Source organism: Cinclus cinclus, chromosome 12 (genome assembly GCF_963662255.1).
Source record: "Cinclus cinclus chromosome 12, bCinCin1.1, whole genome shotgun sequence".
Taxonomy (NCBI): Eukaryota; Metazoa; Chordata; class Aves; order Passeriformes; family Cinclidae; genus Cinclus; species Cinclus cinclus.
In genome coordinates this window covers 8,808,537-8,824,526 of record NC_085057.1, presented here as the reverse complement: position 1 = coordinate 8,824,526, position 15,990 = coordinate 8,808,537, and the positions used below count along the sequence as shown (strand labels likewise).

General features: G+C 38.3%; 1 protein-coding gene across 12 annotated transcripts in view; it reads left to right on the top strand.

Annotated features, from left to right (window-relative positions):
- PXK (PX domain containing serine/threonine kinase like) overlaps positions 1-15,990 on the top strand; it is a 32,629-nt gene that overhangs the window by 5,188 nt on the left and 11,451 nt on the right. For 4 of the 12 annotated variants that reach the window (XM_062500863.1, XM_062500857.1, XM_062500856.1 and 1 more), the window contains exons 2-12: positions 3,795-3,845; positions 4,508-4,555; positions 8,713-8,899; positions 10,767-10,844; positions 11,021-11,094; positions 11,937-12,011; positions 12,843-12,947; positions 13,106-13,207; positions 13,863-14,024; positions 15,340-15,457; positions 15,899-15,977. In XM_062500863.1, coding sequence (XP_062356847.1) covers positions 3,795-3,845; positions 4,508-4,555; positions 8,713-8,899; positions 10,767-10,844; positions 11,021-11,094; positions 11,937-12,011; positions 12,843-12,947; positions 13,106-13,207; positions 13,863-14,024; positions 15,340-15,457; positions 15,899-15,977 — 1,079 coding nt within the window. The remainder of the gene's footprint in view (positions 1-3,794; positions 3,846-4,507; positions 4,556-8,712; positions 8,900-10,766; positions 10,845-11,020; positions 11,095-11,936; positions 12,012-12,842; positions 12,948-13,105; positions 13,208-13,862; positions 14,025-15,339; positions 15,458-15,898; positions 15,978-15,990) is intronic. The other 8 variants (XM_062500867.1, XM_062500862.1, XM_062500859.1 and 5 more) reach the window with 3 other exon arrangements.

The window sequence follows — 15,990 nt, the reverse complement described above, 5'->3', positions numbered from 1 at the left end:
CATGCTTAATTAGGCTTTCCTCTCTTTAATGCTTATAAAATAAAGCCCTTTCAAACTTTCAGTTGATGTGACCTGAAGGTGACCTGGATCTTTATAATAGTTGGCTTTTCAAGCCTGTTGGATTAAACAGATGTAAAGCAGAAATCTGTGGAAAAAGAGACTGGCTATCCTGAGCTGGAAATTTAGAGACTATTTGCTTGGGGAAACAGAATGTATTACCCAATATTGTTGAGACTCTACATTTTATTATAAGAATCTCTTAACTCATCACTTTTTTTTTTTCCAATTTTGTCTCTGTAAAAGCCTCTTTTCCTGTTTGCTTCCTGTTTCAAAAACTAGGGATGGTGATAAAGAGCAATTGTTAAACATTTGGAGTGCTTTGCTGTGCAATTTTTACCCAGGAATGTTAACAAAATTTTGCTGTGCAGCTCTGAGTTGCTGATGATAATGTTTTAATAAGTGCTGGAATACCAAGGCCTAATCTTGGTGAATTTTGGGGGGAAAAAAAAAAAACAAACAACAAAAACCCCCCACCTAAGTCTTGGCTCTGTGTGAAAATGGGTAAATTCAGGATAATGTTAATCCCATGCAGTGAGTGTGAAACTGTTACCGGAAAGGATTGGAGAAATGCAGTGTGGTTGTCACTGATCCATGTGGTTATTTGGAAAGTATTCCTTTTCAGAAACTCTATCCAGAACTCTGTAGTAGTAGGAAGAAGATTTTAGGAAATGACAGCATGCAACTGGGGTCAGACATCTTTCCCTGCTCCCGACCTCCTTCTCCACCTGTTTCAGCTTTTTTTTGACTAATTGGAGTAGCCAGGAAATGATCCCATAGGTAGAACTGCTTTCCTTGGCATCTTTAAAAATGTATTTTGAGCTGCTGCAGGAATATCAAGGTTGTGTTATGAAGTGGCTTGGCAGTACTGATAGGAAGAGCAGCGGATGTACAAACCTTATCTGTGTGGAGGGACCCAGGGAGGTTGTTTTAAGAATGGTTTTGTGTCTCGTTGGAGGCTCCTGCTGACAGTGACCTTGCTGCCCGTGGGCAAAGCAGAACAGAAGGTTGTCTCTATTCTGCAAGCTGAGACCTTTCTTTCCCAACCAGCAGCTGTTAGGGCTCCTTTGAAGTTATTTGGTAAACTGAGTCATAGGAAAAATTCTGAGCTATTCATGTAGGAGTGAAAGATGCCATGGGAATTTCTACATGAGTGTAGCTAGCATAGACCTCTCCAACCCTGGTTGTTGGTGTCTAAAATTGCTTGGAGTTAGTAATTACCAGGAGTGAACTCTGGTAATTACAAGCTTTTTCTGAAGGCATTTCCACCCTGTTTTCCGATGTTAGATGATGCTGCTAAACAGAAATGATCCTGAGTGTGCCTCTGTTTTCCTTATGCTTTCATTTATTTCCTATGGGCACAGTCTCAGTCCCACTATCAGGCTGTCTCAGAAGAAGATTGTTGTAATTCAGGGTTTTTTTCCTAACTAAAACAGAATTTGGCAGAGTGATAAAGGCTTTTCTGCATTAGACTTGAAGAGTTGAAAGCTCTTCTCTGGTCCTATGGGGAGCATATATCAGTGGTGCTAATTATAATCCCCCGACAAGCTAGTTGCCACACAGAGGCAATAGGAAGTATCAACTTCTCACTAGAACTCAGCATACTGTGGTCTGTTGATTGTGTGTAGCCACAGCAGATACTGGGAATGGGATTGTATTTCTTATCCTGGCTTCTCTACTATTGCTGTTCTTTGACTTTCAATCTCATTACCAGCTTTGGGGGAAAAGCCCCTCATCAACTCAGATGAGCATTTAGGCTTTTTTGTTAGTTGTATTGACAGGGTACTGCTGAGCTGGACAAGAATTCATTACAGTCAGTGCTGATGCAGAGCCTGTGATGAGGATTTAGCTTTTCCATACAGACAGAACTAATGGCCTGGAGCAAACACCTGGAGAGTGTTTGTTCTTCTCTTTCCAGTTGCAAACCCTGTGACATAAAAAAGGGACTTGATTAGGGCATTAGGCCACAAAAGCAGATATGGATGGGACAGGAAAATGCTCAAGGAAGTGTGGGAATAAATAGTTGTGCCCAAATATGGTTTTAAAAAATATTACTGTGAGAATGAGCTCTGAGTCCCGAGTTGTTTATCATGAGGCTCTCCAGAAGAGCTGTGTTTGCCAGTGTGGTTGTGTGCAGTAAGATGCTTTGATGGTTGTTTAATGAGTTTGTCTTCTGCCTGTCCTGGAGCATTTTCTCGGCGCACAATAGAAAATGACAATCGCTGGATTAAGAGCAAGTGCTACAAGGGATTGAGCAATAACTCTGCTTCTTTCAAAATCCTAGAAAAGATGAATGACTGCACATGGTGAATCATCACTGGCGTGGTTTTTCAGAGAAACAGCCAATGTTCCTTTGACACTTGATGAATAAGCAGTTGCTTCAGTTTTTTGTCTGTGCGTGAAGTAGCCTGTTCCCAAAATGCAGGAATGGTCACAAAACAAGAAAAGCCACATTAGTGGTGAATATGGGTTTCTAGGTGTCCCATTAATTGATTTCTGTCACACAGTTTCCAAAGATAATTACACTGGCTAAATGTTATCACCTCTGTGGATTTATGTTACTATTTATGAGGACTTGGGCTTCTTGGTTTGCAGGAAGATACCATAATTATGATTTCAAATGGGTAAGAGGAAAGATTATGGAGGGACCATGTCAGGCTGACTTTCTGAAAACAGACACTTTAATTCTAATCTAACAGTTATGTGTCTTGGTTTGTGACATCTTGAATTTCTATAATTTCCAACTAATCTGATAGGACAAGAAGTGCTATAAATCACTCTGGTTTTCATGCTTATTAGTCTTGTTTCTTCTCAAGGCTAAGTGGTTCCAACTTGCTGCTGATATTTGAGAGCTCTGATAATGAAGGATATTTAAAGTGAATTTTAGAAAATAGAATACCATTTTTGCCTCAGCAACACTAAGTTTTGGAAGGAAATTTCAGTAAATAAAATCTGGATTAGGTAAGGTTGAATAGACAAGGTAATGCCAGATGGTAATTGTTGCCTTTGCCTCTATGGCCAGCCTAGAAGACAAGGAGAGCTCCTGGAGCTTGCATGCCTGTGCAGCACTTGAGCAGTTTAGTTTAGGTGCAGAAAAGGTCAGCAAAAGCATACTCAGCACACATCTCTACCCACAACAGCTGAAGAAACCTCTCTCTCCTCACCTCCAATATCTAACAAGTACCCCCAGGAATTATTGCTGCCACCACCACAACAAAGTAAAATGCCTGCAAATACCCACAGCTGCACAACCTCTCATTGTTTTTGTACTAGGAAGGTTACCACAAAAGCTTTGGAATGTGCTTGAGTAATTAGAATATATCTGTTTCTCATGGTGTTAATTCTTCATTTATAATGCATACTTAATCTTAAATATTTACATATTAGCTATGCAGATATATCTAAATCTTAGTGAGCCAGTTCAGAATTTTAAGAATTAATTATTCTCCCACCACAATTACATTCACAAGTCACCATTCTTTCCTGTCTCTTCATTTCAAGTTCCACTATAGCTTTTGTAGACCAGTACCTGGTCACAAATAAGTACCTGGTCAATATAGCAGTATCATTATTTGAGATTTATCCAGTTATCTCAAAAAAACCCACTCTGACCTTCCCCAAGGTGCTGGATCTGAATTTTCTGCATTTGAATGTTAGTTTGTCATTTTTGAAGGAGTGCCTAATAACTTTCTTCAGCTCATTAGTTCCCATTTCTAATGACTTTTTCTTTTTATTAGGAATACATAATCCGTGTCCAGAGAGGAGTTTCAACAGAAAACAGTTGGCAGGTAATTTCTTAAGTTGTAGTTCATGTACCCAGGATTCTTTTTTTAGGAAGAATTTGAAAATTGCCTATTCCTAGCTTTTAAAATTTGAGCTGGAAAGTGAAATGTTGATTTGGAGTTGAGAACATGAAGTGCTTGAATTCTTTTGGTCAAAACTAAGAGAAAAACAGTATTGCTGCCAGCTACAGAAGGCATGTTGTCTGCTGCTATTCGGAATATTCCAGGAAAAATGCTTGTCATATGTTTCTACTGTGTGTTGGTACAACCATAATTTTAAAATCTCAAATGCCAGTTTGCCTTTCTCAGTGCTAAAATCACAGCTCTGCTGATATGAGACCAATGAAACCAAGAAGTAGTAATGAAGATTATAAGAAAAGTTGTTGCATCTAATATGGCAAAAATGCCTTGATTGCAGACAACTTTGCTCACAAGTACTGTTTTAAGATAATTTTTAGAAATGCATTTTCTGTCTGATCAAGTTGTGATTAAAAACTCTTTTTTGCTCTCTGGCAATGTGACATAAACCCAGCAGTTAGGTATTTGTACAAAAATTGCAAAAGAAGATGATTGTAAATGGGAATTACTTTTCTCTGACGGGATTTTGAGGAGTCAAATGCTAATGGAAAAAGTGATTTGTTTCCTGAACTTTGTCTTCTATTTTACAGATTGTGAGGCGATATAGTGACTTTGACTTGTTGAATAACAGCCTGCAGGTAATTTTCACTCTTCATATATGAATAAAAAATGTCATTAGAAGAATATATTCAAAATTAGGATATTTTTGTCTTGTGTTGTTTTTATATATTGTGGTGAAAAAGAATCGCATAGCTGTAAAGAGAAACTGTGACTTCAGATGTAACATGACATGAATGTGTTCTTGTTCACCCTTAAGTTTTCTCTTGTAGAATTTGAATTTTAGCATCAACAGGATCAGTTTATATAGAAATGGAGGAAATTGGCAGATACTGAATCTTTCCCTTCAGTCCTGTGACTTGTTCCGGTTTTATGCGTTTTCATTTGTTCCTCCTTTGATTTGGAGAAAGCCAAGGCACATACCAGCCTTATAAATTCAGCACTGAAGTGCTATGTGGCTCATTATTTATATTCGTCTAAAAGCACTACCAGATGCTGCTTCTCATGTGATGGTTTTCTGTGTCACTGAGGAGTGTTCCTTGGTCAGACACTGGACTTACTGTGTGTTTTCCTCTGCTTTTTAGGACAATTATTTCTTTTTAGTTTGTGTGGGAAAAAGCAGGGTATGTGAGTGTGTTTGGGGACAGGGGGGAAGCAGCAGTGATTAACATCTACAGCAGAAAAACTTGTTACTTGAGATTTCCATGCTGGGCAAACAAGATAAAGAGCGAATGACACAATTTGGGGTTAGATTTTAGTAACTTTAAAATTTTTCCCTTGTTAAGCATTTAATGAATTCAAGAGCTTAATACTGCTTCCACTTCCTCCCTCCTCCTCAAATCAAATCAAATCAACTATCTGCTTGATGAACCTTGGTGAGCAAAGCCCTGTAAGGGTATTGATTTGAATGCTCTGAGAGCCCACTGTAACTACTTCCTCTGCTGCAGGTGGATGGGGGCAAATCCGTCATAATTCAACAGATACAGCATGGTTGCCTTGTAGAATTATTCTGTTAAATGTGCAGTAGCACGTTGGAACTTTTATCATGACCTAGAAACCTTCTCTGTGATGTGCTGAACAAATGCAGTACAGAGGTATCTCCTGCTCCAGAGGCATCCAAGATTTAAAATTAGACAAACACCCATGGGAACACAAAGAGTTGAGATGGTGCTAGTCATCAGAGTACCTTGGGGTCATTGTGGTCTTAACCATGGATTTGATAGAGATCGCAGAGAAAAAAATTTGTGAAAGTTTCAAAAAGAAGGAAGCGTTCACTTTGCAGCCACCTATAACAAGCTTCTCTTAACCATGAGGGAATAGATGTGTTAAGGCATGAAAAGGCTTTGTTGCCTTCTCATTTACTTTTCAAATGAGGCAGTTTTAGTAGAGAAGGCAATGGACCTTTAAGACTTAAAATGCAGAAATGGCAGGTCCTGCAAAGTTAGCTCTATGTGGAAAATCTATAAAGTGAAGCTAAATTGGTTATGTATGATGGAGTTTAGAAAGAAAAAGCCTTTGTATCTGGAATAGAGGTGAAGGATAAAAGTGGAGGGTCCAGGAAATTATCTGACAGCAAATTTGCAGAGTGGGACAAAGGGGAAATTTGAAACAAGAGAGACTAAGATTCAGGACAAAAATATCAGCTGCTTGGATGACTGGAAAACATTAAAAAGAATTATCAAAATGTACCTCTAACTTTAATGGGAGTATATGAGAGGGTGGCTGAATTAGCAGGCCATGTGCTTTAGCAGTTGGTCTCCTCCAGTGGCTCTTTTCTCCCACTGTTTCAGAGTTTTTTATAAATTACTCTTTGTGATGCTGGAGCTGAACTTTTCTCATCCATTAAGACAAGGCAACACTTCTCAGATGTTTCCATCCAAAACTCTAAGCAACAATATTCCATCATGATATTCAGGTCCCATGGCATGTTTTAAAACTCTTTAAGCTCTCATCTTGTGTGTATTGAAATGAGAGTAAACAAACAAATAAGAAGATACCGAAACCTAATCTTTTTCCTTCAAAGCTAAAAATCTGCTGGAAGAACTGCTGGAGCTCCTTTTGGGTGTAAGGCCCAAGTTTTCCAAGTTCTTATGGCATACTTGACCTCTGTGTATGTTTGTGTGGGTGTGTTTGAGCACAGCTGCCGTTGAGTTGGAATGCGAATTTTCTGTTCTCAATCTGGTACTACCTATGCAACTATGCAATAATTGTAAGGATTGAGAATTTCAAAATTGTCTCAGCTAGAGAATGCAGTCCTGCCAAATACTTTGGAAAATAATGAAATGTAGATATGTGACCCTAATTTGTATCAGAAAGTTTCAAGACAGGTTCCCTGAACTCTCAGTAGTACCAGATTGAAAAAGCTTCTTCCAGTTGGTTCTGCATTTCTTCCTCTTTACTTGACAGAGATCAGTGGAGATCATTGGCTCTTCTGTTTGTCAAGTGAAGGACTGGTACTGGAAGTACTGGAATTCACAGCAAGATATCTGGCTTTTGTGAAGCATTTTATTGCAGCTTTTGAACAGACATTCCTGAGCAGGCTGTGGTTTGAAGATAAGAATGTTAATTCCCAGGTTCTTCCGTGGCAAAGCCCATCCTGGCTCCAGTGGTGAGCTGGGGCCACTGAGAAGCAGGGTCTGAAAGCATGTGAGGTCTTTGCAAGGTCAGGCCCTCAGTGAGGTGTTCTTCTGTGGTGGAGTGTTCTTGCTGTGCTGTGTTGTGTGTTTTGGCAGATTGCTACAAAAGCCCTGGCCTGAATGTTATATTCTGCTGAAAAATAGTAAAAGTCTGATTTATAAGTTTTAAAACAAATAATAGTGGTTGGAAAACACGTGAATTAGAGTCAGTTTCTCTGATGGTAGTTAGCTGTCAGGTCAAGAAGGTAAAGGTGATGATTTGACATGCTTTTTAAGTGAGTAATACTAGAAAAGGATTTAGTTCTTGTTTAGAAACTCAGTTTTGAATTGAAATGAGTGGTCTGCTGAAGGAGAGTTCTGTTTGTCTCCCATGCTAAAACTTACTTGGTGAATTGCTGGCTGTAAGTGATACATGGTTGCTTTTGTTTTTCTTCCTGGATTTTCTTAACAGCTTCTGCAATTCAGACATAGTTATAGATCTTTTTCAGTCCATAAATTGAAGTCAGAAAATGAGAAGTAGGAGAAGTGCTAAAGTTAGCAGGGGACTACTCCAGTGTTCAAATGAAGGAGGTAGAAAGGAAGAGGGATGCTACAATTAGTTTGTTCAATTAATCTTCTCCTTTTTCCGCTAGTAAAAATGAAAGTTTTTCAAACACCAAAAGTCCCAGTCTTCTCCCTGGTGAACTATTTACTATAGAAATGAGGTTATTGCATCTGGTGTAATTGATTCCTGCAACACACAGTTCTTAAAGATAACTCCCATGGAGATTCAGCTTACCCAAGGCAGGTGCTTTGATCTGCAGGACAATGATGTGTTAACAACATGAAAAATGTATTCTGGCAATTCACATGATGTAATTGAATCTATACACTGAAGATCCCTTTGATCTGATTTACACAAGGCTTTGAAATTTTTCACTGTCCTATTTTGAAGGATATCTCTGATTTTTTTTCCTGAAGTTTTGGATCTCTTTTGTCAGTATAAAACAATTAGTATACATCCCCTGGTAGATTGCAGCTATTTCTAGGTTGAAAGGTGTATAGATAGATGTTTAAAAAATGTACTGGAACAAATGCAGAAGATAAAATGGAAATCTGTACTATATTTGAAATTACATATTTAAAATACTAACAGATAGGGTTTATCATTACCTACAAATACCTAGAGGCAGAGGAAAGTTACTAATGTGCACTTGATGAAGTAAGAAGGTATAAATCTTACCCAGAAAAAATGGTGAGGTGTGAATTGTTTTTGTGCTGTTGCAGAAGTCCATCGCAGAAAGAATCTGCCTGAAAACTGTAGTCATTTAGTATCTGAAGGTATGGGGTAGTGATCTTAAATGTATGGCTCACTAGCAAAAAATGGTCTCCTTGTATTTTCAGTGTTGTTCCACTTACTGATCTCTTCACAGTGGGATGCAAGTTGTCATCTGACTGATAACAGTGCTTAGGAGCAATAGAAAAGCTTATACATGCACAGTGCAAAAAGAGTTATCCAGTAGTTAGTTTGGTGCTGAGAGACTTTTGCTTTCTGGGTTGCTAGTTTTATATCCTTGGGGCATTTTGGGAGCACGATCAGTAATTTTTCCTCTCTTTTTAAGATCTCAACTCTAAGTCTACCTCTTCCTCCAAAAAAGTTGATTGGAAATATGGAGCGTGAATTCATCGCTGAAAGACAGAAGGGACTCCAGGCCTATCTGGATGTAATTACTACCCATCACATACTGTCTAACTGTGAACTGGTAAAGAAATTCTTGGACCCAAACAGCTATTCTGTAAATTACACTGGTAAGTAGAAAATACAAAACTGTGCTTCACTTTGACTTCAGCATGTGCTGTGTATCTTCTGTGAATGCTGGCCAAGATCTACACTGAAGCATGGGGAGAAGAGCCTACAAAATTATCATACTGTTCATGTGATTGTTTATGATAATAATTCTCCAGCTCTGTGCATGGATCCTGCCGGGATTGTCAAATATAAATACTTAAATTATTTCACAGAGGAGTGAAGAGGGGATGGTGATGACGTAACATGTACTTTTCACAATTCATAATAAATGAATGAAAAGAGTCGCTCTTGGGAAATAATTTGTCTGCCAGAGTGCAAAGTGGAGTTAAGTTTGTCAGCATAGTGCTCTGTTAAGACAGCCCATTTTCTGGACACTGAGTTTTTCAAGAATTGGAGTTATCTTGTCCAGCTCCTACCCTTGCTTTGGGGTGTGAAACTTTTAGAACTAATGGTTTGAGCTAGGTTGAGTACTTTTTCAAGGCTACACTAAGCCAGACACCCTCTTCCCATAGATACTGGAAATGATATCATAGTGATCAGTTTCTTCATTACGAACTGTTCCTTCTTTGAATTTGTCTTACTTCAGCTTCAGTCATTGGATTTCAATAAATATTTGTCTTACAGACTGAAAAAACTTCCTCTTCGTGATGAAACCCACTCCACAAATTTAGTTCATAGGCAAAGCGACTGCAAAATGCAAAGCTTGTTTTCTTAAAAGCAGAGCTTACTGAAGCAGGAACTCAGTGCTTCCTTTTCACTTGTCTTTTTTCTCTCCCTTTATATAACATTCTCGTGTCTTCAGCTTCAAAGTACAAAGAACATTTCCCAATATAATAAGCTGTCCAGGAGTTGTAAATTATTAGTAACTCTCTAAGAATGCAGTTTGTCTGGCTAATGCTGAGCAAGCAATTTAAATTCTCAAGGAGGCGTTTTGACATCTGTGTTAATTTTGAGCACTTTCATCAAGATTGTTTTTCCTGCAAGTTGCTGGGAAGCTGGTGACACATGTCATTGCCTGTGGTCTTTAGAGACACCATCAGTTTGGCATTTCTTAAATACTGGAGCAGAGAGATTATATTTATTGCACTTTTTTTACTAGCATATTTCTAAAGAAATAAGATACAATGCAGAGAGATCAGCACATCCTTACCTTTTTGCTGTGTTTCTATGCCATGTTAGGGAAAATCCCATGCTGGCATGATTCCCTTTCTTCCCTCACTTCTCATTGAGATTTCTCCTGAAGTCATTTCATGAATAAACCAGTTGTGTTCCCAGCTGTGGGAGAATTCACTAACCAGATGGGTGTCCTCCCCTTTGGCCCCCAAAATGTATTAAGACTCGTGATAGCTGGCCAAATACCTCTGCCTGGACAGAAAATTATATATATATATATATAAAATATATAGTGAAATAGAACAAATTAGTTTACATAAACTACACTTAGTAATAGCAACATAGATGGATGTCAAAGAGATAAAAGCACTTTTACAGATACAGCAGAAACACTTGATGTTTTAATGCTGTGTACACCTAGTGAAGGAAATCTCAGCTGTGATTTAGACTTGGGAATGTAGATCCAGTACAGATGGAATGGAGATTGGTAAGGTAAGTTTTCCAAGCAGTGCTTTCTCTGTTTTCTCTCTGGATTTGAGTTACCAGGTTAAAAATTCAAATGCCCTCTAACTGTGTTTTTATCTGGTTTCCTTTTGTATTGATCTTGCTGACTTTTGCTCTGAATTCCTGAAGGCTTCCTTCTGGCATTGAACCTTACCTCATATGTGGATAATTACATTATATAGTGTCTTAAAAACATCTATATTTTTTACTGCTTTTTCTTCCTCTTTGTCTCCTTTTTTTTCTTTCCAGAAATTGCCTTACAGCATGTTTCAATGTTCTTCCGATCAGAGCCAAAGTGGGAAGTAGCTGAACCATTAAAAGATATAGGTAAGAAGGGCATGTGTGCCTGAAAACTTACCTGATTTTTGTCCCAACTATATCAGCTATCCTAAGATTCCAATATTGTCTTTGCTGACAGACCTTGTCCTGCCTGTGAGCTGTGTGATTTAGCAGTGTTTAATTAAAGCTACTGCTGCTGACCTTTTTCTTTACTTTTTTTGTAGGTTGGCGAATACGTAAGAAATATTTCTTAATGAAAATTAAGAATCAACCAAAGGAACGGCTAGTGTTAAGCTGGGTATCTATGCTTTAATTTCATACTTAAGTCTTTCTCAGTTTCACTCAAAGTCTGGTTTTGACTACCATGTGTAAGTGATGGGGAGAGAGATCGAAAAGCTCAGGCTTTGAGAGAGCTTTGGAAACCCTTAAGTTGATGTGTGGTGTGGAATTTCTTGTATTTCTTTCCTCTGGTGGCAAATCCACTTTGGAAGTTCCTGTGCCTGGTCATTTGTTCCCAAACCTGTACCTCAGGATTCTTTAGTTGTAATGATGTTGCTGTAGACCATAATATAAATTCGCTAATGAAAAATAATGAGATGAACCTTTTTGAAGTCATGGGTTTTCCTACTCAGATCTTTTGTTTTGTTGACAAACTAATAGGTGAGAGGGGTATGAACTGCTCCCTTAATGACAGTTGCTTTTGCTCCTTTGCTGAAATGTGTTGCCTTGTTAGCTGTATGAGCACAGCTGTTTGTGAGACATCACTGGAGAGTGGAGGTCACTAAAGCCTTTGGGAGGAGGGATGTTTTTCTTGCTGTAGAGGAAGAAGGTGCCTTATCAGTTCCTAATGTACACAGTCCCCCAGTTTAGGGTTGGCAAAGTTCATTCAGTGGTAGTAATGCATATCAGGTCTGTGGGAGGAAAAAGGCAGTAATATTTATGGTCAGACTGTTTGTATTGCAAAACCATGGCCTTATTCAGCCTCTTTAGGTTTAATTTTGTATGTGTGATTTCCTTGCTTGCTCTTCAAAATATGCCTTCAGACATCTGAGCTAATTTGCCAGGGTAGAACATCGATCACATTTTCTGTATGGAATGTAACATCTATTATAATGCCATTCTATTCCTGTTTACTTCCAGGCTGATCTTGGCCCTGATAAATACTTGTCTGACAGAGACTTACAGTATGCTGTGAAACTTCTTTCTTCCTGTTCTGTGAGTACTGAAGATTTTTAAATTGTGCTAGCACAAAGATGTGTGTCAAGGACTGATCTTGGAAAAGCACATGTAGCCTAGTTGGCATAGTTTGTAATTTTAGAGCTGCTTTCATTAAAGGTTTGCAAACCTTTTAATTAAATTTCCCATATACTATGAGGTAACATGTTCTCAGCACGAATAATAATCCTGCAGGATTACTACAGGAGATTCAGTGTTGTGGCTGATTTGATTTTTTTTTTTCCTTTGTGCAGTACTGTGAGATCGTGAGCTTTTATTTCATCTCATCTCCTCAACGTCTTTAGGCTGTTGGGATAGTGCTGCTTAGGTGTAATTGCTAACCCTGAGCTGGGGTATTCTCAGGCAGCAGAGGATGAGGCAGTGGAATGAGTATCATTATTTTTTTAGTTCTTTGGACTCAAGACAGGAGCATCTTAGTAGAGCTGTAAAGGAAGGTGTACAATTTAAGCTCCTGTGAAATGCCATGTTATAAATCCAGTAGGCATCTCTGCCTGAAAAACTGGCATTTGACTCCAAAATAAATCTCTGGAGTCTCTCTTTAAGGATGTTAAACATGTGAAAGACTGGCTGAAATAGATTTTTTTTTTTTGTTTTTCATTTATATGTTAATTGAATAATGTCTTTGTGAAGTTTTCTTTGCATACTTGAGGTTAAGACTGAATAACTTGAGTTATTCTATGTCACTGAGAGAATCCAATGTGCTACTTTAAATATACAATTCAGGCTGATCTTTTCTTACTTGTGTATTGAACACAAATAATTTAAAAAATCCATCATTTAAAATTTACCTACAGTTTCTTCTTTTGGTAGCATCCCTATATTTACAAAATCACTTTTGCTACTGCCAACGAATCTTCAGCGCTGGTTATTAGACCATTCAGTGAAAAAGGGACACTAAAGGACCTTATTTATAAGGTAACATCTTTCCCCTACCCCCAAATTAAATGGCAGAACATATGCTGGAATGATCATAGATGTTTTTTATAAAAGTGTTTGCCATCAATTGCTAAGCAAACTAAGACAAATAGTGAATTTTCTTGGCATGATGCTTGATATGTATGTTTCTTTTAAAGGCAAAGCCAAAAGATCCATTCCTGAAGAAGTATTGCAATCCTAAAAAAATTCAAGGTCTTGAACTTCAGCAAATAAAAACATATGGAAGGCAAATATTAGAGGTAATTTTTTTTTGCTTTATTTACCAGCTTTTTTGATTTTTTTTCTTTTGGAGGCCTACTCGTCAAACTACAGAAAGTAGGCAGACTTATGAGTACACAAGCTTTATATCAGCAGGAGACTTCAAAACTAAATGTAAATTGAGATATGCTGCTGAGTTGAATTTAGATATATTTGTGTGAGACCATATATGACCCCCCCCAAAAAATACAGTTGGTATGTCTGGAGCTTAAATGGGAGAGAGGTTATAATATAGTCTGTTCCTTGTGTAAAAAGGAAGAGAAGTAACTCATAGCCCACAGAACATGTGCCATAAATTCATAGTTGTTAGTGTGTTTTTAATTTTTTTTTCACTCAAAATATCACATTCAGTAGAATTTTAAATTTTAGTTTCCAGATCTCTTTGGGAGGTGCCCATAAGCCTGCTTTGAGGATCAGCATCAAATATTTGTTTTGTGAAAAGTGCTACCAGTGAAATGGGAATGAATAGTCAGCCAAAGAGGATGTAGATAGAAGATCAAGTTGAGTGAGCATTCCAAATGGGGGCCTCATTTATTATGTGCCTACTTTAGTATTGGAACATTTAAGTTGATGATCTTGTGATTTTGAGATCATCAGAATGTCTTGTGATATTGCTTCTTTATTGGATTTTTTCAGGTATTAAAATTCCTCCATGAGAAAGGATTTCCTTATGGCCATCTTCACTCTGCCAATGTGATGCTGGATGGGGATACCTGCAAGTTGCTGGATCTAGAAAATTCCTTATTGGGACTTCCATCATTTTATCGCTCATACTTTTCACAGTTTCGGAAAATTAATGTAAGGTTCAGACAAGGAACTCATCTGACTCTTATGCAAATCTTTATTCTCAACCTTTGTTTGTGGAGAACTGACTAGAATGAAAAAACCTCTCTCAAGCCCCTTCTTTTTAATTTGAGCTTTGCTCCATCAAATTGCTTTTCTGCTTCCTCCAAATCACTGTCTGGCTGCACAGCAGTTTTGTTGCAGCACACTGGAGTGAGGCTGAAGCCAAAGGTAAGCAGGTAAAGGGGAGTGCAGTTGAGTGTTTTTATGGCAACAGTGCCAGCAAAAATAGAGGTAAAGTGCAGTTGTTTTAACATCTCTTTCCACCCTGGTATTTCATAGGAATTTGCATACTGTCTACAGCAGTTTCACTTGTATGTCTGTACAGTGAGCACAGCTGTTTACTTACTTGTGCTTAGCTGGGAGCAATAATCAGCATTGTCTTTGGTGGAGACTGTGAAAATTGATCAGATGCTTGCAGATCTCTAGCTATTCAAAAGTTATTTTTATTTCTTTGCGGGGGTGCCTGTTTGACCGCAGGCTTGCAAAGAAAAACATTTACCTTACTGCAAGAATATGGAAACAAATTTGCCCTGTTGCAGCAACATCATTCCCTGCCTTTAGGCTCTCATTATAATGAATTCTGTGCAGGATCACGAGAGAGCTGCTTGCTGACCTTGCTAAACAAGTTCTACTGTGTTGTCAAAGAAATGATCACAAGTTCATGGTTAGTCCAAATCTGTTAGTGCCATCAAAGCCTCTTGCAGTAAGAGGAGCCTCTTCTGTTTAAACATGATTCAGAAATCTTTGACATATGCTGTCTGGGAGCTCAGCATGTTTTACAACTTGTAAAAACCTAAGGAGCAAAAGAGACTCTCCTAGGTTTGTCTGGTATGCATTTTTTCCTGTCTTTTTATCTACTTCCCTGTGAATTGACAGCTGATCATTTTCTGAATCTCATTCTTTGCTGTTTGACTTAGCTAGGAAAGTGTGCTTGGTTGGGACTTCACTCTCTGTGTAGATCTCTAAACTGCTTTGTGAAGAGTTTACTACTTCACACATTTTTACAGATTTTGACTGTACACATTTTTACATTTTACATATATTAACTACGCTGCTCTCCCATTTGTACCATCTTGTGCATAAAGACAACAGATGCTGCTTTAGCTTGTAGCATGAAGATTTCATCTGAGCTACAGTTTTGCAGGGAAATAGTTATGGTTGAACTGCCTTAATGGTTCCTCTTTTCTATCTTCACATGCAAGATCACTGGGTTAACCAGTTGTGAAAAAATAACAAGTTGTGGTTTTATTTTTTTGTTCTCCCACAGACTTTAGAGGGTGTTGATGTTCATTGCTTTGGACACTTACTGTATGAAATGACCTATGGGAGACCTCCAGACACTATTCCAGTGGAGAGCTTCCCCCCTGCTCCATCAGTGTTTGTTGGTTAGTATGCAGTGCAGAACTTCTCAGTCACAGCTGCCTGGGTACACTCTTAGACTTTACGTAAGATGAAGTGCTGTGTAATAGCAGCCTGAGATCTTTGCACCTCGTGACCAGAAAGAATTAGTAATTTGGTCAAGTAGAAAATGTGTTCTTCATGAAATACATGTACTGTATGGATAAAACTTTTTTTAGCTGAGTGATAAAGCAGTGTTTAGCAAGTAATGAGATGCCTGGATTCCCTTGCCTCATGTCTAACATTCTTGAAAAGCTTCTATGTGTAATAGTAATGCTATAATAAAAACCACATGCCACAGAGCTTCATCACTGCTTGGTTGATGCAATACTTAGGGGAGCATCACACAGCAGTGCCAAGCATTCATTCTGAATCATTTACTATCCTGCTGTGCAAAAGTGTGTTCATTCTTATTCTTTCTTTGGTAGTGTCAGTGTTGGAGTCCATTCTGACTTGTGAAGCTCTGAAGAATGGGATGCCAACTGTCTCACGGCTCTTACAGATGCCGTAAGTCCTGTTC